Source organism: Eulemur rufifrons, chromosome 29, assembly GCF_041146395.1.
Source record: "Eulemur rufifrons isolate Redbay chromosome 29, OSU_ERuf_1, whole genome shotgun sequence".
In the NCBI taxonomy this organism is placed as follows: Eukaryota; Metazoa; Chordata; class Mammalia; order Primates; family Lemuridae; genus Eulemur; species Eulemur rufifrons.
Genome location: NC_091011.1, coordinates 89,607,862 through 89,631,035, shown reverse-complemented (window position 1 = coordinate 89,631,035; position 23,174 = coordinate 89,607,862). Strand labels below are relative to the sequence as shown.

General features: G+C 38.9%; 1 protein-coding gene across 1 annotated transcript in view; it reads right to left on the bottom strand.

Annotated features, from left to right (window-relative positions):
* LOC138377570 (maltase-glucoamylase-like) overlaps positions 1-23,174 on the bottom strand; it is a 75,245-nt gene that overhangs the window by 30,881 nt on the left and 21,190 nt on the right. The window contains exons 5-21 of the mRNA XM_069462619.1: positions 22,155-22,264; positions 21,449-21,600; positions 20,727-20,898; positions 17,782-17,881; positions 15,712-15,824; positions 15,202-15,327; positions 12,907-13,038; positions 12,640-12,756; positions 11,265-11,378; positions 9,956-10,040; positions 8,327-8,444; positions 7,018-7,189; positions 5,612-5,728; positions 4,907-5,061; positions 3,753-3,837; positions 2,957-3,013; positions 2,280-2,404 (exon numbers count right to left, since the gene is read on the bottom strand). Coding sequence (XP_069318720.1) covers positions 2,280-2,404; positions 2,957-3,013; positions 3,753-3,837; positions 4,907-5,061; positions 5,612-5,728; positions 7,018-7,189; positions 8,327-8,444; positions 9,956-10,040; positions 11,265-11,378; positions 12,640-12,756; positions 12,907-13,038; positions 15,202-15,327; positions 15,712-15,824; positions 17,782-17,881; positions 20,727-20,898; positions 21,449-21,600; positions 22,155-22,264 — 2,050 coding nt within the window. The remainder of the gene's footprint in view (positions 1-2,279; positions 2,405-2,956; positions 3,014-3,752; positions 3,838-4,906; positions 5,062-5,611; positions 5,729-7,017; positions 7,190-8,326; positions 8,445-9,955; positions 10,041-11,264; positions 11,379-12,639; positions 12,757-12,906; positions 13,039-15,201; positions 15,328-15,711; positions 15,825-17,781; positions 17,882-20,726; positions 20,899-21,448; positions 21,601-22,154; positions 22,265-23,174) is intronic.

Below are 23,174 nucleotides of genomic sequence, written 5' to 3'. Positions count from 1 at the left end.
CAAAACATTGCTCAAAGAGATGATGAAATAGATGGACATAGAGAGGGAGTGGAAAGAAAGAGCAATTTCATTTGGAATCTCTCCTCGCTCTGCCACTCCTCCAGACTACCTTTCAATTTCCTGTTCCTCCTTTGTCCCTCACTGGCCTCACACTCCCCCTTGCATTCTTTCAAAGTTCAGCCCTCTACTATCCAAGAGGTCAGGTTCCATGATGAACAAAATCATCTGTTTTCATTATATATTCATATATTGAGTAGCTGTCATTGCTAAGAAGTCAAACTGAAACAAAGATTAATAACTCACAACTCCAGAGCTCAATGAATTTAAGTATTATGGGAAAAATTATACACATTCACCAAATAATTAAGGCAGAAGGTAAAAACTGACACAAAAGTTAAGATACCATAGGAGTCCAGAATGACACTTCTAGAAGTATGGTGGGCTGGACATTCTAGAGGACCAGCCCACTAAAATACTATTAATACTTGGTCCTAGACAAATTACAACATATGTTTCTACTAAAATATTGTTGGGCTTGCAAGAAAATAAGGGATATATCCAAGGGACCAAAACAATAACAGGAAAACAAAACAGTGAGCTCAAACCAAAAAAGGGTGCTCAAATTAAAACTTGGGACTTCTGTGGGGCAAATACCTATAGCAAGGCAAAAATTGGGCTACTAAGGCTCATAATCCAAGGTAGAGAAGCTGAACTCTGATTCCCATATGAACCCAGAATCCGTGAAGGAAACTATTGTGACACCAGATTGGCAGCAGTCTCTAGCTTGCAACCAAAAGAGAAGACAAATCATCTCTGGAGGAATAAGACCCACATTTGGGTCCCTAAGATCACCACACTTGGAAAAAAAAAAAAATCACCAAGCACACAAGGTAGTAAGTTAGCCTGAAAGAAAGTCAGCAAAAATAACCAACAATAGATTTAGATTCCCCTAAGCACTTCAGATAATAAAATTTTCAGACACGGAGTATAAAATAACAATGATTGAAATACTTAACAATATTAAAAAGGAAAGAGAAAATCAACTAATGAGCAAAAAAATATTTTAAAACACCCAGAAAGTTGGAAGTGGCAGCACTTCCTCTGCTGGAAGATTTGGGATCAAATTTGAGTTCAATTGGTATCATTAAGTCTGCACCAGGCAAAGAATGTTGGAAAGAGTAATAAATGCACAAGCCCACATGCAGTAAAATACACAGGCATGTTTGGGGAATAGCAAGATTCTTGGCATAGCTTATCTACATGTACATTAAGGTGTTGCAGGAGATACAGTTGTTAAGGTACCTTGGAGCCATATTGTGATTGGCCTTGAATACTCTATTAATGAAAGAGTTCAGACTTTAAGCAGGAAAGCAACAAATTGAGATTTTCATTTTGGAAATATAATGTTGGTATCAGTGTACAGAACAGCTTGAAGCTAAACAATTAGAGAAAAATAAACCAATTGGTATTAGATTTTGGAGTATTTTCCATTAGTATCATAAAAACCCTATAATCTGAGAAATTAAAGTAGTAAGAGAGGTTCAAAAGAAAAGAGAGGTATCCAGCTTCCAAAGAATACCAAGTCTACTAAAAACAAATATATACTTTCAAAGACACAAAGATATAAATATGCACCTCTTTAGTACAGATGGAGTCTATAATTTTGGGATCAAAAAAGAATAAAGGGAAAATCAGTATCATGGGAAGATTTGAGGTGCACAGGAGGAGGTAATTTTTGAACCCAGTTTTGGATCACAAGAAAGAAATGGCTCAGTGGAAGAAATGGGCAGTTGAGATTACAGGAGGATAGAAAGTGGATCCTGACTCCCTAGAAATGAGAATGAGAGAGTCAAGAGCAGAGAAACATGGATGGATGGTATCACCAAGGCAGACAGTATGATCAACTGACCTGGTTTGCACAGAATTAAGAAGCAACCCAAGGCGAGACTTTCAGTGCTAAAACTGCAACAGTCCTGGGTAAATCACCCTCGCTGTCAGTGTGTTTTGAGGAGAAATTCAGAAGGTTTAAGTAAGGACAGGGATTAAGGTTTTGTAAAATCCATCTGGAAGCAGCTCTAAATCAACAGCTTCTTGAGAAGATGCCGCAGGAAATCCAAGGACAGATTTTGATGACACCCCCCACACACACACCCCCTAGTACCTTTCCTCCTCAAACTCCACGTGGTGCTTCAGCACCCTCTGCATGGTCAACAGACAGGAACAGAAATGACCAGCTTCATCAGCCACCCCCTTACAGGACGCCCCCAGCCATGCTGTACCTGGCCAGAGTGGTTGTATTGGGCTGCTGGGTAGGGAAGATGTAGCCTCCTCGAAGGTGAAGTCCAATCTTGTCCCCAGGAAGTTCCATCTCGACCGTCTGCTTCCTCCATCTCACCTTTCCTCCCTGACGATGCAGGTAAATCAGACACACTGGCATGACAGCACACTGACCTCACTGACCGGCCCTGTGCTGAGTGAGGTACAGCTCTCTCCCTTTTCCACCTAGCTGAGTTACTGTCTAGCCAGGCAATCAAATAAGGAAAGGAAAAAATTAAGAATGACATATTTTGTCATCAATTGGGGTCTTGAGAGAACATTTACGCCATGCTGAGGCTATTTGATATATATTACATGAACTGATAGTTCTAAACAAGTAATCTGATTCCTGATCAAGCTTACATTGACAATCAAATCCCCCAATATTTGCTCATGAGAGACTGTTTCAGTCTTTATCTTATTGCTGAATGAAGCATACAAAATGATTTTTTTTGTTTAAGATTTCATCATATTAAGGGACTAAGGCTCACTTTATCCAAGATCTCCTATGAGTGTACAGAAAACACTACAGAAACACTCCTCGGTGCGTGGATGGATGTTTCTCTCTCCAGGGAGGTAGCTTGTCTCTGCAGCTGCAGCTGTGGTGTTGAGGAGTTTAAGGAAAATCAAAGCTACTTACAGTCTCATAGTCGTACCAGACAGCATCAGGCATATATGCCGTCACTTTCTCTGCACCCTGAAATTAGAACAAAAGATTTTCCCCTCAGGGGGATAAAATGGATGTCTTAGCATTCCCTAGGGAACTTCTTAACTGTATACAGAGAGGGCAGAAATGGCCTTTCCTTTTTCTGTTATCAAACCATGGCTTTCTTCTGCCTTTCCTCTAACACAAATCATCGAAGCCGTACCTTGGCCACACAGTGAAAAATCCCAAATAGGACCACATTAGGAATAATAATAACAATGAACCATGTATCATGGCAAATATTCTAGCTTTACATGATTATCTCATTTAATCTTTCAACAGCCCCAAATGGTATTACTACTACACCTTGATAGATGAGAAACCAGCACAATGACTTGTCCTGGATCACACAGGCACTAAGTGGTGGTAGAGACAACAATCACACCCTGACGGGTTTGACTTTAGAGTGACTGCTGGGTCACTGCTTCATTCTGACTCTATGGGGCAAGTGACGATCTGCTATGAGACTCTGACAACAAACAGGACCACTCCTAAATCTACAGTTGCCAGCAGATGCTTCTACACTGGTTGTGAACGTGGTCAAGAAAAATACTTCTGGAGAGGAAGACGTGAGTATCAGATCTCCAATTTCTCCAAATCCAGCACACTCCCTTCAAGTCTAACTCAGTCTCAGATGTCAGAAATGGGTTTGGAACAGGAGGAGAGAAAGCTTAGGGTGCGTCAGAAACAGAAGCAGAGGTCCCCAGCATGTCTCTGTGGGAGCACTTGCCTCGTCCAGAACTGGAGTGATGAGGAGGCCTGGCCCCCATAAAAACTGCCGGTGCACGTCCCAAGTGCTGCTGTCCTCATAGAACCTGGAGGCCAGAGAGACGGTTCACTGAGCTTTGAGCCAACATTTCCTGGCATCTCTACCCCCAAATTGTCGAAAGCATGCAGGCTGCCTGCCTGGGAAAACCCCCAAATTATTCTGTGACACTTATTCAACCCCCACCCTGACCCCCAGACAGGTCCACTTTCCCTGGCCCATGTACCCTCCCATTCTCCCCTCAGGATGGGCAGAATTCCCATTCCAGTACCTCTGCTAGGCAGGTCCCAGGCTGTAATTCTACACGTCATACCCCGTTTAAAAAGAATAAGAAAATGACCAATACATTTCAGAACTTCAGCCAACTACCAAGAAGAAACTAGATCTAATCACAAAAAACAGCAGATAATTTAAAATTTTACTCTTTTTCTCATTTGGGATATCTCCCTTTTAACAGAAATTCCAAGAGGTGGCAAAAACTTCCCAAAAGAGTGACTATATAATATTACAGAATGTGCATGGGTCGTACACACAAGAGAATTAACTGTATTTTGACAAGGAAAAATTCTTAAGTCCCCTGTTTTAGAGTTAAGTTAGAGATGTCCATTGGCTAGCAAATAAGAATTCTGGAATTACAGAAATCCTTTATAATATTCTTATTTGTGTGCAAATTACCAGCTTATTCCTAGAGCTTGAACACAGTCCTGGCATCACAGTGCATTACAGAAGAGACCATTGCAATCAAGCTATCAAATCCTTTAAATTAAGACTAAAGAAATTGATGAAGGAGTTTAAATGATTTGTCTAAGCTGTAGAATTAGTTGGTAGAAGAACAAAGAAAAAACCCCAAGTCCCATGACTTTAAGTCTAGTTCTCTTCCTAAAAGGGAACAGGCTATAATACTTAAAAATATCCCTACAATATCTAAGCAGGAATAGCCTTATAAATACCAGCTGGGTATTCCAGTTAAATACACATATATATATATATATACACATATATATTTACAGATATGAATAACTGCTTGAATTGTGTCAATTTTCACTCTGATATTTCATGATATACTCAGTGTCGTCCTAGATGCATTAACAAAATTCCTTTGGGTTAGGTGAACTTACTCATGCAGAAGGGGCCTGGCCACCGTGTCCCCGCGGCTGTGAGCATGGAAGAAGAGGGTGTATAGGTAGGGCAACAGAGTATAGCGGATGTTAAGGTAGTGCCTGGAGGAATTCAACAGCAGAGAGTCAGCTCCAAAGGAGGCAGGGTCTTGGTCCTGGGAGGAAACAGGAGTTTGCGATTATGGTTTGGCTGCAAGACAGCAGAAGCTCCTGCAGAGTTCCAGCCCCACTCATCACATACTTTCCATTCTTGCCTCGGGCCTACGTTGCAAACTTTGCCTCTGAGCAGAACAGCTGGACAAGGGGGGACCGTTTCACCAAGTAAGGGGCCATTCTTGCCCTTTCGACTCATCCTGTCTCAATCACTCTTTAGGATTACTCTCTTAGGAGACTGCCATTTAATAATTTTGAAGTATTTCCACAACTTGCTTCTCATTTAAAAATGAGCAACCCAGATAAAGTAGACAGAAGTTTGATGGAAGACCTTCACAGACTCGCCATTTCCTTGACTGCAGGCTGAGGCAGTCAGGCATTTCAACGATACATACAGCCCAGGCCCTGGTTAATTGCACAGGGTGGTGCAAACTAGCACAAGTGAAGTACCAGGCAAGAGGCTGGCTCGACAGATTTCTTGGCGAGGATGCAGACAGATCCGGCCCTGATGCATGCCAAATTTATTTTGACTATATTTCCTGGCAGCCTTACCTTGTAGCCTTGGCCATTATGATTCCTGGAAAATGGGTAAAATGCACCCAACTGCATCCACCGCCTGCACAGTTCCTCAGGGGCATCCAATGCATAGCCACATATGTCAGGACCCACCTGGAAGGACACACACGGTGGGCATATGTCACTTCCACCAGTAGCTAAAATCTCCTACTGAGAAGGCTAACAGTGTGGTCAGAATTGGGGTATATCCTGTGTCCACTCTTTACCTCTGGATGACTTTGAGTAAGTTACTTAACCCTTCTGTGCCTCAGTTTCCTCATTTTGTTAGTGGGTACTACTGAGCTATACAGGGTTCTAATAAGTGAGTAAACAAGATAATGCAAATAAAACACTTGACACACAATAGCTTTTTGATGACTAGTAACTAGTAATACTGGTGATATTATTATTAATATTTTGACCACACCATTATCAGAATTATTTTTCTATAGCCTAACTCTGATCACATCACTCACCTATTTAAAAATCTCCAGGGTCTCCTTGCTGTTCATCCGTTTAGCGCTTCAAAATCTGGTTCTGACCACCCTTTAGCATCGTTTCTCATTGCGTTCTACATGCTAATCCTTACAGACACATCAAATGTGCCCCTCACACTGTTCTTGCTAATGTTTATTTCTCAGTCTTAAAACAAGCTTCGCCCCTCATTAGTCTGATGAAATACATCCACTTTTCAAGGTTAAACTCAAGTGTCATCTTTTCTATGAGGTCTCTCTTGACTCTCTGCCCTGACTTTCTTTTTCCCTCACATCTGTTAGATAAACCCCTTCTTCACGATCTCCCATAACATATAATTCATATGCTCCTCTTTGTCCTTTTACCCTCTTCTGTCATAATTATCTATTTACATATACGTCTCCTCTTACTAAACTGTAGACTCTTTGAGGAAAGTAGCAGGTGTTTTGTTACTATATTTATGCTTTTCTTCACTCTCACCATGCATACCCTGCTCAGGACCTTGAACACAGTAGGAGCTCAATTAATAAATATGTTGAATTTAACTAAAAAATGCCAAAGCCTAGAGTACTGGCAATGTTATATTTATTCATCTGGGTGCTAGATGGACAGATGTGTTCTGTTTGTGAAATTGATCAGCTGTATACTTAAGGATAGGTACATTTTTCTGTATGTATATTATATTTTAATTAATAGAAAGAAATATTTCAGTAAATATCAAGGTTTCACTTTCCATCTTCACAAAGGAGTACTGGAAAGAATGGCATGATGTCGGAGCCATGCTGGTGTTGATGAAGCCCATGCCCTCAAAACATTAAACCTCTGGGCCATGGCAGGCAGGAAAGGAGAGCTTTATGGCATGAAAAATATTCTAGAATGAGGATTCCTGGAGATTGAGGCTCATAAGAGAGCTTAGGATGGGGACTCACCATTGGGATACCAAAAAGGTTGAACTCAAGCATGCCAGGGATGGACCACCGAAGGTCATTCCAGGTGGCTGCATTGTCTCCTAACCAATGGGCTGCAAACTTGCCAGATCCCGCAAAGGTAGAGCGGGTTACAATGAAGCTTCTTTTATTAGGAAACACAGTCTTGACAGCTCTAGAAAGGGAGAGAGATTTAGGGAGTCAATGTGTGATTTTCAGCTCATCCCAGCCTGGGGGATACAGTAACAATACCAAGGATATTAAAATTGAATACCCCGTTCTTCTAGTTCTCTCTCAGTAGGGTTAGTTGCTGTTAGGAGCATCCTACACCCCTATGTTTTGCTTTGTTTTAAGGTGTTTTATGCGTTAACTCCATAATTTTCAAGAATTTTAAAAGCAGCCTTGAAAAGGTTAGCAACTAGAGGTATACAAATTTTATAGAACAAAGGTGAAATTTAACTTTACATAGATAGATGTATATACATTGGTCTTTTACATCATGAGACTTGAGACATATACAAGAAATGAAATGATGAACAACCTTTTGGAACTTAAACTCTTTTTAAGAAGAAATACTTTGGTAATAATTTTGTAATAAGAAAAGATATTTTAAAATTAGATTTCTATGTCTGTACTTTTATAAGTAAACATAAGGATCATCTTTATTTTTCAATTAGAAGTCTATATGTGTATATATATTTAAATTTTTGCGATAGAACTTTTTTAGCAACTTTCAGAATGACTAAAATGACATACATTACAATTTGCTAACCAATCAATGTGCTTTTGTTCTGATTTTTCTGTTGTCCCCACGACAGTAAGTAGAATAAATTCTCAATACTTCTTCCTCTCTATAGAATTTGAGTCCACACACAAAGGTACAGAGCACAGTAGAAGGATGCTGAACCAATATCTAAAACTCCAACCACATGGACATTTATAAGTTACTCAATCCTCCAAGCTTCAGTCTAGACAGTGTGGTGGAAGGGAAAATACATGGGCTTTGGACTCATGGAAAAAAGGCTTAAATTTTGCTTTTGTAATTCATTAGCTGTTCGACCTTGGGCAAGTTTCTAAACTGCTCTTTCTTTCTTCCAATCTTTCATTCATTTATTTACTCATACATTCTATCTTTTTGTACATTCTACAAATATTTATTGGATTCCTTCTTCTCTGTGTGTCAGGCAATTTTTTTATTTATTCAATAATGACAACTATATTTATTTTATAGAGTTTTTAAAAAAATATATATGTGAGTCACCCAGCATCTAGCAGATGGCTAATTAGCAGGTCACAGCAATAGTGGTCTTACTCGGCGGTGGCAATCGCCATGGAGTAGCCGTACAGATTGTGAACATCATACTGCTTGCCCCAGTGCTGCACTGCATCCATGCAGAGACTCTTGCAGAACAGGTACCCATCCAGGACTCCTGAAAGAGAGGGATCAGTCAGTGAGAGCCTAAGATGCACATAGCCTGCCCTCTGACTATCACACAACCTGAAATGATAGCTCTCCTGAGCAGGCATTTATTGTGAATATCCTGTAAATGGCCATACAACTTCCTCACTATTAGAAGGCTATACATTTGGGGTAGTTTCCCTGATGTATAAACGGTGCTGATCCACACACATCCTCCCACCTGGGCTCTCATGTGACCAGACGCAGGCATTTGGAAGCAAGAAGATCCAGTTAGACTTGGGGTTCAATCTGAATTCTTCAAACTAAGTAGTCTAAGAATAGAAATACTGGATGAAAGCATAAATTTTTTAACTCCTTCTCTCCCCTAACCATATGTTATAAAGAATGATTTCCTATCACATATAATGAGTGTGGTGAGCACCGTCTGGGGGATGGACACGCTTGAAGCTCTGACTTGGGTGGGGCAAGGGCAATATACATAACCTAAACATTTGTACCCCCAATAATATGCTGAAATAAAAAAGAAAAAAAAATGATTTCCAATCCTGCTTTCATTTATCTGTCCTTCTCTGCTTCCATCACACCACTCTTGTTCAGATCCAAATTACCTTTGGATCTTAACTACTACAATAGCTTCTTAGTGACTTATAAACTTCTAATCTATCTTCTAATTCATATTAATGCCAGGTTAATATTTCCAAAACCACTTGAATGTCACACTTCTCTCTTACAAAAACTTAAATAGCTTCTATCACCAAAAGAATGAAGTGGGGACTGTTTAGCCTCCCATCCAAGCCTCTCAACAATTGATTCTAACCTACCTGCCCCAATTTCCCATTTTCCCACCGGATTGAAGCCTTCATAAAATATTATAATCCTAGCAGCTTTGTTTCTTTCTCAATCAAGACACAATTTTCTTTGAGCCTCTAGCTTCCTTCAAACTATAACCAATGCTGTGATTCCATGGCCACACCCTGAGAGAGAGTGTTGTCCAAAATTCAGTCAAAGATCAGGATCACCACATTCTCTGACTTTGACCTTGAGCTCCCAGGCATGAGTTCTGGCTTCTTTTTATCCTACGGTTCGTGCTTGTTATTGACATTGTGTATATCACCAGATTTAACCCTCATCTAAAGACTAAGCCTGGTTATCTGGTCTCTCTCAGGTAAGCCCTGGCTGGGTAGGGGTTTAGGGGGGCGGTTACATACCTGAGAGTGACAGAAACTAACCACTAGCCTTTAGCTCGTCCACCATATCCTCTCTGGACCTTCCCCTAGCAGTATTAATAGCCAGGACTATAGGTAGAAGGACTAGATTGCCCCTTTTGAATTTATGCCTCTTTTAGGAAAGCATAGGGTGTTTTGATTTTCTTTCCTAGTTTTCTGTATATATTGCCCACATTTTCCTCTTCCTGTGCACACTTACGTACAAACCTCTTGCCGGGTTATTCAGATCTATCCTTATGAACTTAAAATATCATATATGCATTGCCATTTAAATCACGTTGACCATCAAACTTACTGGGAGTGAATGGGGGATAATTTAAGTTACTTGTGGAACATCCTGAGACTGAACCATCAACAAAGTTGGATACTTCATTCATATCCTACAAGACAAAGAGCAAAAACGATTAAGAAAGTAACATGTTTCCTTACATTGTACTGATGGTATCTTGTTTTGTTTTTTTTTTTTTTGAGGAATCAGAGAAATTATTCCAGATATTTATTTTTTAAAAGGGGTACTCATGTATATGGAATGAAATAGATGTTCCTGTTTTGTCTACCCATTGAAGGCTTCATGGCAAAGGTTCTTAAAATCCCTGTAAAATTATATATGTCTATAATCATTGGAAATGAATAATTTCCAAACAAACTAGGTAAAACTTTCAATTTCTATTATGCCATATATATCAACTTATACATTTCTTTTTTTTAACTTAACCTTTTAAAAAAATGTATTTCATTGAAGTTAGGGGGTACAAATGGTTTTTTTGTTACATGGATAAATTATATAGTGCTGAAGCCAAGGCTTTTAGTGTACCCATCACCCAAGTAATGTACATTGTACCCAATACATAACTATGACCATATACATATATGTATGTGTGCGTGTGTGTATATATATAAGCATATACATATTGGGTGAGAGAGAGAAGAGAGAGAGTGCACGTGCCAACAACTGTGAAAATGAAAGGTCTAGAAAGATGCAAACCAAAATATTGATACTAGATGTCTCTGGTTGCTACCATTTTAGAGGATTTTTGCTCTCATCTTTTTAGCTCTCTGTATTGTTTAAATTTTCTATCCTTTTTTTTACAAATACAAAAATGTTCAACTCTAGAGTGCCATAAATTTTGCTAACCATAAGTTGGTTTATTTTCATTTGACATCACGTGAGACATTTCTTCTTACCGTGACCACAGTTTTTTCATGCACCTGGGTACTTTGGCTCTCAATTTGTCCAGTATGTTCAAATGAAAGGGGCTTGAACTGGAAATTGAACAATTTTTGTACTTTGTGACAATGTAAGGAATATATGACCATTTTGACTTCAGCTCACTCATTTGTAAAAGGAGAGCTGGCAAAGGGAAAAAAATCGTGAGTTTCCTTCTAGCTCTGACATGCTGATTTTGATTCTGAGCTATATGTCTTGGTAAGATTATTTGAACAGCAAGATAGGGAATACCAAGAATGATTGCTATACTTGCTTTCTCTCCTCCTCTTCTTTCTATGCTCCACGATGCAAAGATAGAGATACAGATACAGATATAGACATAAATATACACAATCTAAACATTTGTCACCTAATAACCAAGGTGTAAAGAACTCACTATCCAGATTCCATCAAACTCCACTTGATTGTAGAAAAGCTCAAATTCCTTTGCCCACCAAACAGCACAGTTGGGATTGGTGTAATCAGGAAACACAGTTTTTCCAGGCCAGACCTGTAGGATAAAAAGAAAAACACTGATAAGAGCAAATTAAATGAATATAAAATAAAATAAAGCACTTTGGAAAGAAATTCCTAATGTTGTCACAGCCACTGAGGTTCCCAGGAACTGTCCTTTTTTTTTTTTTTTTTTTTTTGAGACAGAGTCTCACTCTGTTGCCCCGGCTAGAGTGCCATGGCATCAGCCTAGCTCACAGCAACCTCAAACTCCTGGGCTTAAGCGATCCTCCTGCCTCAGCCTCCCCAGTAGCTGGGACTACAGGCATGCACCACCATGCTCGGGGTAATTTTTTTTTTTCTATATATATTTTTAGCTGTCCAAATCATTTCTTTCTATTTTTAGTAGAGACAGGGTCTCGCTCTTGCTCAGGCTGGTCTCGAACTCCTGACCTTGAGTGATCCTCCCGCCTCGGCCTCCCAGAGTGCTAGGATTACAGGCGTGAGCCACTGCACGCAGCCTGGAACTGTCCTTTTTAGTGAGGAAAGTAAAGCACTCAGAGTACTTAATATAAACGTCAGGGGTAATCAAATAGCTACTTGAGGAAAAATTTATTTTAAAAAATAGTTAAGTCTGTAATAAATAAATCCATGGATAAAGGCATTGTCTAGCTTGCTAGTCTTCAGCTCTGAATCACTTTCCCTATCACTCTTTCTACTCTCAATTCTCGGCACAGTAAATGGGGACAAGTACTGTGGAATTTCAACTAGTCCATTACGAGCATGGGCCCTAACATCATTTACTTATCTCTCTGCCTTTCCCACCCAATTTACCGAAGACACTATACTCTGAAATGGTCAACAGAGGCATTGGAAGTGAACCAGCAGACGACGTTCTCATGTAAAACAAAGACTGAAGGTTTGAGAAAGAAGTGGTCAACCTTGTCAAATACGGCAGAGAAACTGAATAGGAACAGGCATGAAACAGCTCCACCGGATTTACCAACGGGGAAGTAACTGACACCACAGCAGTGTCAGGAAAGTGGTGGGGAAGAAAGGAGACAGCAGTCAGCTGAGGAGCGAACGGGAGGTGAGGAAGTGGACACTCTGTGTGTGAGCCGTTGGTTAAAGGCCCTTGGCTATGAAAGGAACCTGAGAGCTAGGATGGGTGGGAGGTATTGGGGCATGAAAGGGCAGTGGAAAGTTTGTCCCCAGCATATTTAAAGCATCTGAAAATGTACGACACAACAATTACACACATACACACACACCCCATTGCACAGCCCCTCCACTGGCCCCCAGCTTCCCCGTTACGTTACCTCCCCAATGAGAGGAGTCACTCCATCTGAACTATTCACCCATATCTTCATGTCTGAACCCCTGTCATAGGGGCCGTAGGGATTACTTGGGGAAGAGTCGTTGGAGATGGCTGGATCCTAAAAAGGGAAAAACACAGTGAAGAAACTAGCTTTAAGCTAGAAGCACTGCAAGGAGACTGGGAACTGGGGGACAAAAGCGGGGAAGGTGGGTGTTATGATAAAGAAGAACAAACACCTGACTTGGTGGGAGAAGGGGGCAGCACATACCACAATGATGACAAACTTCTGTCCATTATTGTGTAACTCCTTAACAAACTCAGGGAAGCCTTTAAAATCCACTGGATCATAAGTGAAGTCCTTTCTCTCATCCATATAATCAATATCAGCATGCTGAACATCCTGAAAGAATTCACAAAGCCCACAATTTAGTGCCTAGGAATTTCTATGTTAAAATGAATCAGCCAAATTTTCATTGTTATCTTTAAAACAAACAAACAAACAAACAAAAACACAGCTCTGTGCTAGGCTGTAAATATTAATCAGTCCCTGGCATCTGAGTACTTCTTTTCCAATGATGATTTCAAAAACCAATGGTCCACTGTTTCCCTAAGGCCTGGCCTGATCCTAGCAAACCAGTTAACTGCATCACCCTATACTTGTTGCCTGGCACTCGGGCATTAAAAACCAGTGAAACAAACAAACAAACAATAACAATTATAACAAATCACTAAGATTATCAAAGACATAGCCACCTATGAAATTAGCTAAATTTCAGCCTATCCACTTCTCCCTCATTTTCCTATCCCACAATTCATTTTGTTACTTCTCTTCTGCTTCAAGTCTTTGGTGGTTATTCTTTCCTAATTTTACCTGTATGAAAATTGTGGAGCCCAGAATGAAATTTCTCTTGCTCTAAGACTTAAGTGTTTGCCTCCAAGGGAATGGGATGAGGGAGAGAAGAAGTTTATTCCAGAGACTTTGGGGCTTTTCCATTTACATCTCTTATGAAACTCTGCTCCCCATTAGAGCACCAATATAACAGGCACATTAAAATTTAGCCATGCAGAGTGCAAAAATATTTTATTGCATGTGTGTGCTATATTCTTTTGTCCACTTAAACTTGACAGAATTTGACACCTATACTGAACTCAGTTAATTATACATGTTAATAATACATGTCTATATGTAAGGAAAATGACATAAAAAGAGACATCCACTAGGACGTTAGAAATCTGGGTTTGAAAACCATTTCCTCTGATTTTCTAGTATTAAATGAGGTTTCTAATCTTAAATGGGGCTCTAATATTAAATGGGGGCTGTTAAGATAACTAAAGAAGGCATCTAGCATAGTGTCTGCCACAGGAGTTCACCACTTGGTGTCATTATCACAGAGGTTGTGCTTCTTATTCTTCACCTCAATCCTGCCTCTACCATTCCTCCTGTCACTCCTCCCCCAACCCACCCCCACAGGAATAAGGCCGCTAAGTGCTGGATAATAAGAATGAACTTCTTCATCCACTCTGTCTGCTTCCCCCACCTCCTCAGTGCTCCTAGGCTTTCTGAATCTTAATTATGTTAAGTACTTTCTTTTACACTCATATTTATGGATTTTCTTTCTCCCAAATTCCAAAATATCTACTGAAGCTCTGCTTCAATTGCAAAGTGACCACACCATACAGAAAGGCAAACTCCGTTTATTGACAATTGAATAGCAATCAAAATACCAATGCAAAAACACATGGACCTAAAACTTATATAATTTTTTAAATCCATTTAATCACGTAGTATCAGTTCTGTCACTAACTAGCTATGTGCTTTCGGTCAAGTTATTCCCCCTAAACACCTCAGATGATTATCTATGAAGAAAGGATGCTAACCTAGACGGCTCAAGGTTGTGTACAAGTAGTATAATGTTTTTGTCCTAAATCCTTGAGGTCTAGGATTACTCCACTTCCTCAATTTCCCCTTAAAACATCAAAGTATATTAATTGGAGAGGGAAAGGAAGATCACGGATCTGCATAATTTATTACCTGACACTAAACGTGAGAATCAAGCTTATACCAGAATTTTAGAAAAATTTCTAAAAATATGATATCACTTTTACGGTCAGTCCCTGCCATGATGCTTTCGAGTCAAAACAATCCAACCAAGAAAATGTATAAAGTGAGAAAATCTATACTGAGGGGCATTAAAATGCTACAATCCAAGCTAGAGAGAGAAATGCCTTGAGAACTCAAATAAAAACACATTATGTAAAATTCAGTCAGTATAATAAGCCCCCAAAACTTTACTAATAAAATATGTGATAAGAAAAATAGAGACAAAAACAGAGTGCCTCCTAACCCTTAATCGTAGTCTCCAAGTACTATTTCCTGCTAAAAAGCAGCAGGATTTCTTGAAAAAATTGTTGGTCCAACATAGAAAGTCTAGTATTATGAATACATAAAAGTCATTTCATTACAAAATTTAAAAAAATCAGGGAGAGAAAATATAAACAGTTGTTCTTATTCCTCAAGGGAATTTCTTTATTTTGGAGAATTTTTGAAGCCTTGCTTACTTACATAAGGGAGCTGGGCTGCACGGTTTCTCTCCACGACCTCCCTCATGTTGTCTAGGGTTCCATACTCGTAACGGCTGAGATGAAAGCCAAGGGCCCAGTATGAGGGTAGGGCTGGCCGCCCAATGAGCTGAAAGAAATACGTCAAGTGAAAGTTAGAAAATATTCTATTTTTAATGAAAATTTTTCTAAGCATTGGTTTGGGAATACGAAACATGCTCCATTTTCCAACATGTTGATCCATCATTGTTAGAATGTTCATATCTATTTTTCCTGCCTTTTTATAAATTATTGAGGGTAGAGCCATGTTTAGGTGTCTTTATAATCTCTCACCTTTTTATAACATAAAAATGCTATAAAACAAGTTGCCATTGCATACATGAAATCTGTTCTTTAATGTCTCAAATTTGTCACAGCAGATTGTCACAGGTCACACTTGCGTATTAAATTAACTTTTCTTAAATACTCGCTATTTAGGATTTCTTCAGTCATAGTCACGATATCGTAAGTTTACCTCTAGATATTCTTGAACAACTTGCTCTGGAGTGTCTCCCAGGAACACATAGAAGTCGAGAATGCCCCCAGTGGTGCGGTATGTGATGGCTGGGGCCGGCTGGAGGGCAACCTCTTGAAAGATTAAAAATGAAGAAAATAAAAATTAGAGCTTAGAACATATTCTAGAGAGTAACTACTAAGTTTTATACAAGAGGATTACTAACCATCTGAACATTAATAATGTGAGCCTAATGCCTTACATTTTGTATAAAGAGACAAACTCTGATGATCAAAGTCCACCATTGTAGTACATGGGAGCCAAAGCATTTGTTTCAGGACAGCCTTTAACAATAGAGACTGGAGTGTCTTAGCTCCCTGTGCCAGGACCCAGGCTCTGAGGAAAAGCAGCCCGGTTCATGAAGAGGTCCAGAATCAGCCACCGTGGCATAAAAATTATTTTGGGCTGAAGGAATTTAAGTTACTGAAATCTCTGATCTGCCTAAAAGCAGAGCCTCAATTCGGGAGGCTTAAAAAAGAACTCAAAAAGAAAAAAAAAAACAAAAAAACCAAACCTCAATTGTCATAAATCCACGCCCAGAAGCACCTCTAATCTGAGAAGATAAGCATAATTTTCAGATAGGCATTGCCTCAGGACTATCAAATTTCCCATCTGTTCTCCTAAGGGTCCATTTATTTTTCCAAAAAGTCAATTGTTCCTCCAGAAGTGTCTTTCTCCCCTTTCCTTTTACCTATTAAGATGGCACATAAGCCAAGTTCTAACCACCCCTTTGAGTTACACATCACTGAGCACCCCTGTGTGTATGAGCATTGCATGTGTAAATAACCTCTGTCTTTCTCTTGCTAATCTTTTTGTCACTTTAATTTGCAGGTCCCCAAGAATTAAACCTATTAGTAAGAGATTAGAGGAAACGTTTTTCCTCCCTGACATTCACAACCACACAATATGCTGTTCCCGCCCCATACCCCATTATTATTGTGAGAATATAACCCAACTAGACACAATGAGGTGCTTCCCTCAGTGATTCTCACATCAAGCAAAAGCCAAATTTAAAACAATGTCAGAGATTGTATCATAAATTCAAAATCCCTCTAAGCTCCAATCAATATTCTTAGAATTGCTTTATAATCTTGGTTTGCATCTAGGGTTAAAAGGCCTCAAGAGCTATTGAAATGTACTCTCTGGTCATAGGAACAAACCACACAAAGTATCTAGAACCTTGTGGCCTTTCCCATTAAGTCTGACTTGGTTTGTTTTCTGGTTCCTTTCACCTACCTGAAACTGTACAGTCCTTGTATTATCTTAGCTTTAAGATATTAGGTATCTTAAATACCTTAGAAACATCTAAGATTTTACTAGATATCTGAGAATTAGGTATCCTAGAATCATCTTAGATCATGTAGAGTGCTTCTCAAACATCTGGTGGTGAAGAATCAGATCTTTATTTTTTAAATTTGCAATTTTAACTGATACTTTTATAAAATAGCATGAAAATGAGTTACTAGAAAAAGATTCATGCGTGCATGTAGATGCTAGAGCAATGCTTACTCTCAGTTCTATACTTATCTTTCCATAGACCTGAAATAGTTTGTGAACCATCCATGGACCACACTTTGAGTAGCACTGGTTTAATCCAGGGATCAGTGTCCTATGCCCACCATCAATCCTGGAAGACTCTGATACATCTCCTTTTCCCCTATGACAATTCATTGTCCCTAGGATCTACTGAATAAAAGGCTAAGGAAGGAGAAGAACAAAGTGGTGGAAACTGTCTCCGAGTAGATTATAGGGAAGGGCTAGCTATCTTAACTTTATAATAGAAAATATTCTAACAGAGGCCACTAGATTCAGGAAAATCATAAGCTAGGAGAAAATCCCCTATTCATGGTTACTATGGAACAACAGATAATGAAGTAGGGGTGGAACAACTAGAGAATATATAAGGCCCTCTCTAAGCTATGGTTCAGTCATTCTTAAAGGGATCCATTCCTTTTATCCTAGGGCTCTAAGAAAAAGATTGAAAATCATTCTTGTGCTTGTTTTTTCCTGAATATTACTTTAGTCTTTTACCCATGGCATTGCTGTTCATCAGAAACACCCCAAAGGACAATCCACTGGCATCTTCAAGGCACAGGAAGAATGTCTGCGTGCCATACAAGTTAGTTCCATCCTGCAGAAAGATAATTAAAAACCAAAATTTACAACCAAGTCATCTAAACACCATATCACTAAATTGGCTTAGGTAATCCATCTTATCATGTGGGTAATTGACAGGGAATTCTTTTCTTTTTTTTTTTTTTTAACACAGTTTGAGATATTTGATTTTTTACTTTAGAAATTTTTTAAAAAATATAATAGACCCACAATTGTACATATTTATGGGGTACAGTGTGATGTTTTGATACCTGTATACATTGTGAAATGATCAAATTGAGGTGATTAGCATATCCATAAATTCAAACATTTATCATTTCTTTGTAGTAAGAACATTCAAAATCCTCTCCTCTAGCTATTTTGAAATATTCAATACATTATTGTTAGCTATAGTAACCCTATTGTGCAACATAACACCACAACTTATTCCTAATTGTGACTTTGTACCCATTAGGAAGGGTTTTGTGTGCAAATAACAAACAGATGTTCTACCCATAAATTCTATTTTCCAGAAGCAGAAGCTTTTTAAAGGAAAACCACATAAATATTAAAAGGCTCTGGGATTCCTCTGCTTCTAGAGCATTGCTAGGCTAGAAAAATAAAGCTTGTTTTACTAAGAATCACAAGTTAGAATTGAGTATTTGCCAAAGTGGCAATTATATACTGCCATTTCGGGTAAAGATTATTCAGCTCTCATCTCCAACATCCACAACTACCTATCAGAACAATGAAACCACTTCAAAACAGTCCAGCATAATTAGGCTTCATTATATAAGGCCATTATGTTCTTCTAAGATGCCAATAAACCAAAACAGGAAATACTGAAATCAAATTAAAAGATATTATTTGAGGCTTATTGTCATACAAATTGCTGGTTCCTTGTTATATCCTCCCTTCTAAGACATTTTACTACAAACAAAATTTTATTTTATATATCACTAGCCATGAATGTTTGCCATTAGTTATTACATAAAAGCTGCCTGGTACCATTATCCAAATCGCATGACCATTTTATGTCCATAATTCACTTCTGTATTTATAAAATTTTCATGATTCACACATCTATCAGTGAAGGTTTAACACTGAGATGCAATCTAACATCCATAATATCACATGTTTTGCAAACAGCAATTTGGGAGAGATGTATTTTTAATCACCCTTGAGTGACCTTATGTAAAAAATAAATCAATAATTTAGAAGTTCTGAGTCTCTAAAGGAGATTTTCAAATGTACATATAGAAATGGTTACAACGAGATTTTTTAAAGAAACATATTCCATGTCCACATCCTATTATAATAGACAGGGAATTAACAGTCAATAAACACACAGATAAATTTTAAAAGATAAGGTATATATTTGGTTGGTATTAACTGAACTAATGTTTTCTTAAAAGATGAGCCAGCTATGACCATTCATCTAACAGGAATATGGAGGTTGTGATATTTGTCAGAAGGTGGGGGGATGGGAATTTTGAAACCATAATTTGAAAAAGTTTCCCTCTCTCAGAGACCTGCAGTCACCTGATATAGCCTCATCTGCAAGAGATCCATCAAGTCAATATGAATCAGACAACTAGATGAAGCTCTAGTCCAGGCCAGTCCTCTAGACTCCAGAACAGGAGTTCTCAACCTGTATTGCACCCCAGACCAATTAAAACAGAATTCCTAGGGCTGGAAGCAGACATTGCTATTTTTTTAAATTTCCCCAGATAATTCCAATGTGTAGTCACATTTGAGAATCGTTGCTCTACAATAGTGTTTCTCAAAATTCGGTGTACACACCAATTACATGGGTATTTTAGTTAAATGCAGATTTTCATCAACAGATGGAGGAAGGGACTGAAGGATCACCCCTGTCACACGGTGGTTCCCATGCTGCCCACTTTGAATAGCAAGGATCTCAGGCTCCTTAATTAAACAGTTGTCACCAGACATTCCTAGATAAGCTGTTCTGATGCAACAGCTTTTCTGATAGGTATATAGAGAAAGCATGAGCTTTAAGATAGACTAGGGATTAGATTCTTTTTCTGTTATAAATTATTTTAACTTGGGCTATTAATTTCACTTCTCTGACCTCAGTTTTGTCTATTAAATGAAAAAATTATTCTTATTATTTCTGAGTTCTTTTGCTAAACACGAACATATCAAATGGTTGCTTCATTATTATTATCATTACTATAATCTCCTTTCATCCAACTATTAGTTCTGCTTAATCAGGAAAGTCCCTGAACCACAGAGTATTGCTAAGCTCAGAAACCAGTGTACCTTCAAGCTTTAGCAGTCAAAACAAACAAAAGCAAATGTAAAAGAAAACAATAATAACAACAAAACTCTGTCTATTCTTTCACTATCCCAATAATCCTTTACACACAAAAAAGATTCATACATTGTTTTGGCTAGGACTTTATCCTGTTTTGCTGGCAAACCTGGCAAGTCAGTGATTTTCAAAGGTTAACCTAAAAATATGGAGATAATAATCAACTGTTGCTCAGAGTGCAGGTGTTAATAACATTTTCTCTACAACTGGTTAGTTTAGAGGGATATTATAAAGTAGTTTGCATTTATTGAGCACTTTCTAAGTGGCAGACGTTTCCCTATATACTTTGCATGTATCAAATAATTTAATCCTCACAACAACCCTATGAGATATTATCTCCATTGTATAGATGAGAAATTGAAGACACAGACAGGTAAGTAACTTGCCCAGGGCCATATAACTGGTAAGTAGTAGAGCCAGAACTCAAACCCAGGCATTCTCACCCTAGAACCTTACTCTTAAACATTATGTTACACTACTAGATGTGACCTTCAAGAATGAGACTATGATACTCAGTGGAAAGTAGCCCACCCTGAAAGCTTACCCCATTGGGCGTTGTGTCCCTGTTAAATATGGGCCAGGTCTTCCAATTCATATCATGCCGGTACTGTTGGTGCACATGTTCTCCCAGGCCATACACGTTAGCACTAGGCAGTCGGATGGAGAGCTGCAGGAACTGATCAGCAAACAGGAGGGGACCGATGCTTGAGTCAAACCTTGACACAGGTGGAAAATACAAGGACAGGTGAGTGAGTGGGGTGGAGAGAACATACTTGCTTAGAAAAGTGTTGTTTATATGTCAATGACTCAATAGTCCCTATTTAATCAGTCCCAGTTGCCCTCCTATGACATTTTTCCATGGACACCAAGAGATCAGGACTCCTTGAAATGTTCCACAGGTACCACATGGTACATTTCTTACATTTGCCCGCCCCCCGCCCCCCGCACCCCGACACCCTATCACATGACCAGAACACCACACTTATACTATAATAGAGGTTCAGTAAATATTCACTGGTGGACAGGTGGTTAGACAGATGAAAGACAAAAGAAAGGAAAAAATAAAGAGAAAAAATGATTGCATGAACAGAAGGAAGGGAGAAAGACACAAAAAATTACACACTTTAGGAGGCAGTGAGTCTGGTCACCAAGAGTGCACTCACAACCTTCTGGAATATTGTTGAAATGAACACTTCCCCAGCCTTACAGACCTCCCTTCTCCATAACCTCCCCACCCCGATCCCCAGATAGGTTTCCCCAACTTACAAAACACGATTGTTGCTTCTTCTGGTCACTTTGATGCTAAATGGCTGTTTGGAGACGTCAACTTCATAGGTCAAAGAAGTAGCAGCATTTCCACTGAAGGTCTGCACGTGTTCGTGGGGCACTTCATACCTGTCCGTGGTTTGGTCAGTAAACTGCACAGAGAGTTAAATAGAAAGAAAGCCAAAGTGAAAACTTCTCTGTTTTTCAAAAATATAAGTGTCCCAACTAACACTGGTGCTTCCCAGTATCTGTGCTTGCGGTGCTGGAATCAGGCACTGATCACACTGGCATATGTCTAAGGTGGAGGTACCCATCATGTTACCAAATTCAAATGTTTAACATTTGAGCCTAAGTTCGTCTTTAGGTGGAGATATATCCTGCACATGTGCGGAGATGGGTTAGCCCTAGAAAATTCAAAGCTGTGACAATTCTCTTTTTCCCCATCCTACTATATTTCATATGGCATCTAAGGCAAATAATGAAAGCCAAAGCTCACAGTAAACTCTATAATATATTAATATATTTAGGAAATTATCACACTAAAGGAAGGCCATAAAAGCCTTCAATATATAGGTGATAAATCATAATGACAGTAGAGAAAAATACCCCCACTAGCAAAATTTTCTATTTTGTAGTAACTGCCAGTAATCAGGTAGGGAACAAGAGCCTCTTAAAAAGATTTAAAAAAAAACAAACAAACTACAACCTTAAAATGGAAACGGTTAGATGTCTGGTATTCCGCTGTGAGAAGGACATTGTTGACATCACTTCCAAACAAGGATGAAGAAGGCAGACTTCTCAACTGGGCTGTGAATCCTAACATGTAGGAGGAAAAAAGTTGTCATAGCCAGCTCTGTAAATTCACAAATAATAGCCATGTAAAAATTAAAGCTTCACTTCAAAGGGGCTGATGAAAAGCCTTTATTTCTCAAAAGAAGGGAAGAGAGAGATATATACCCCATCATACACACATACTGTCTAGGGCAGGTCTTGAAGCTAGCTGCTTATCTAAACATCTATGCCTCTCTTCCACAAAATCTCATTGAAAAACCTTCCCAAAAAGGCCTTACTCTCATTCTGCCAGCCTATGGGTCATTCTGTGCTAATAAGATACCCTTTACACTCTCAGTCCCAATTTTTATATATGCATTATTCCTGCTCAGTTATTTCCATATTACATTACTGGTGATCATAGACATTAATGCCATCTCTCTAAATAAATGGTAAATCAGGTGAGCGTTGAGACCTTATGAGAAGAGCCCATCATACCAAGAATATTTGAAAGGGTAAAAAGCCTCTTACTTTATATTGATCCTCCCCAAAGTAGTCACTTTCTGTTATCCCCCAGAATGTTCATTATTATGCTCTGCATTTTAGGGTAGGAGGAAGAATAGGGGATGTGCAGTCCATGAGAACTGACATTGGCTAGGTACCTTTCATAACATATTTGAATAAAATTGGAATTGTTTTCATTCCATGATAATTACATAATGTTGAGTTGGAAGTAGTCAGAGATTACTGATTCCAAATCCCCCACTTTAAACGTGATAAAATTGAGAATAAAAAAGTTTATGATGCTTGCACAAGTTGAGAAAGGTACATAAAGGTGAAGCCAGAAATAGAACATGGTCTCTGAACTTCCAAGGCAGAGAGCAATTGAGTGATAGTTTCTTGATGCCCGAATAGGTTCAGCTGGGTGAGTGGCTCACACCCGTAATCCCCGCAA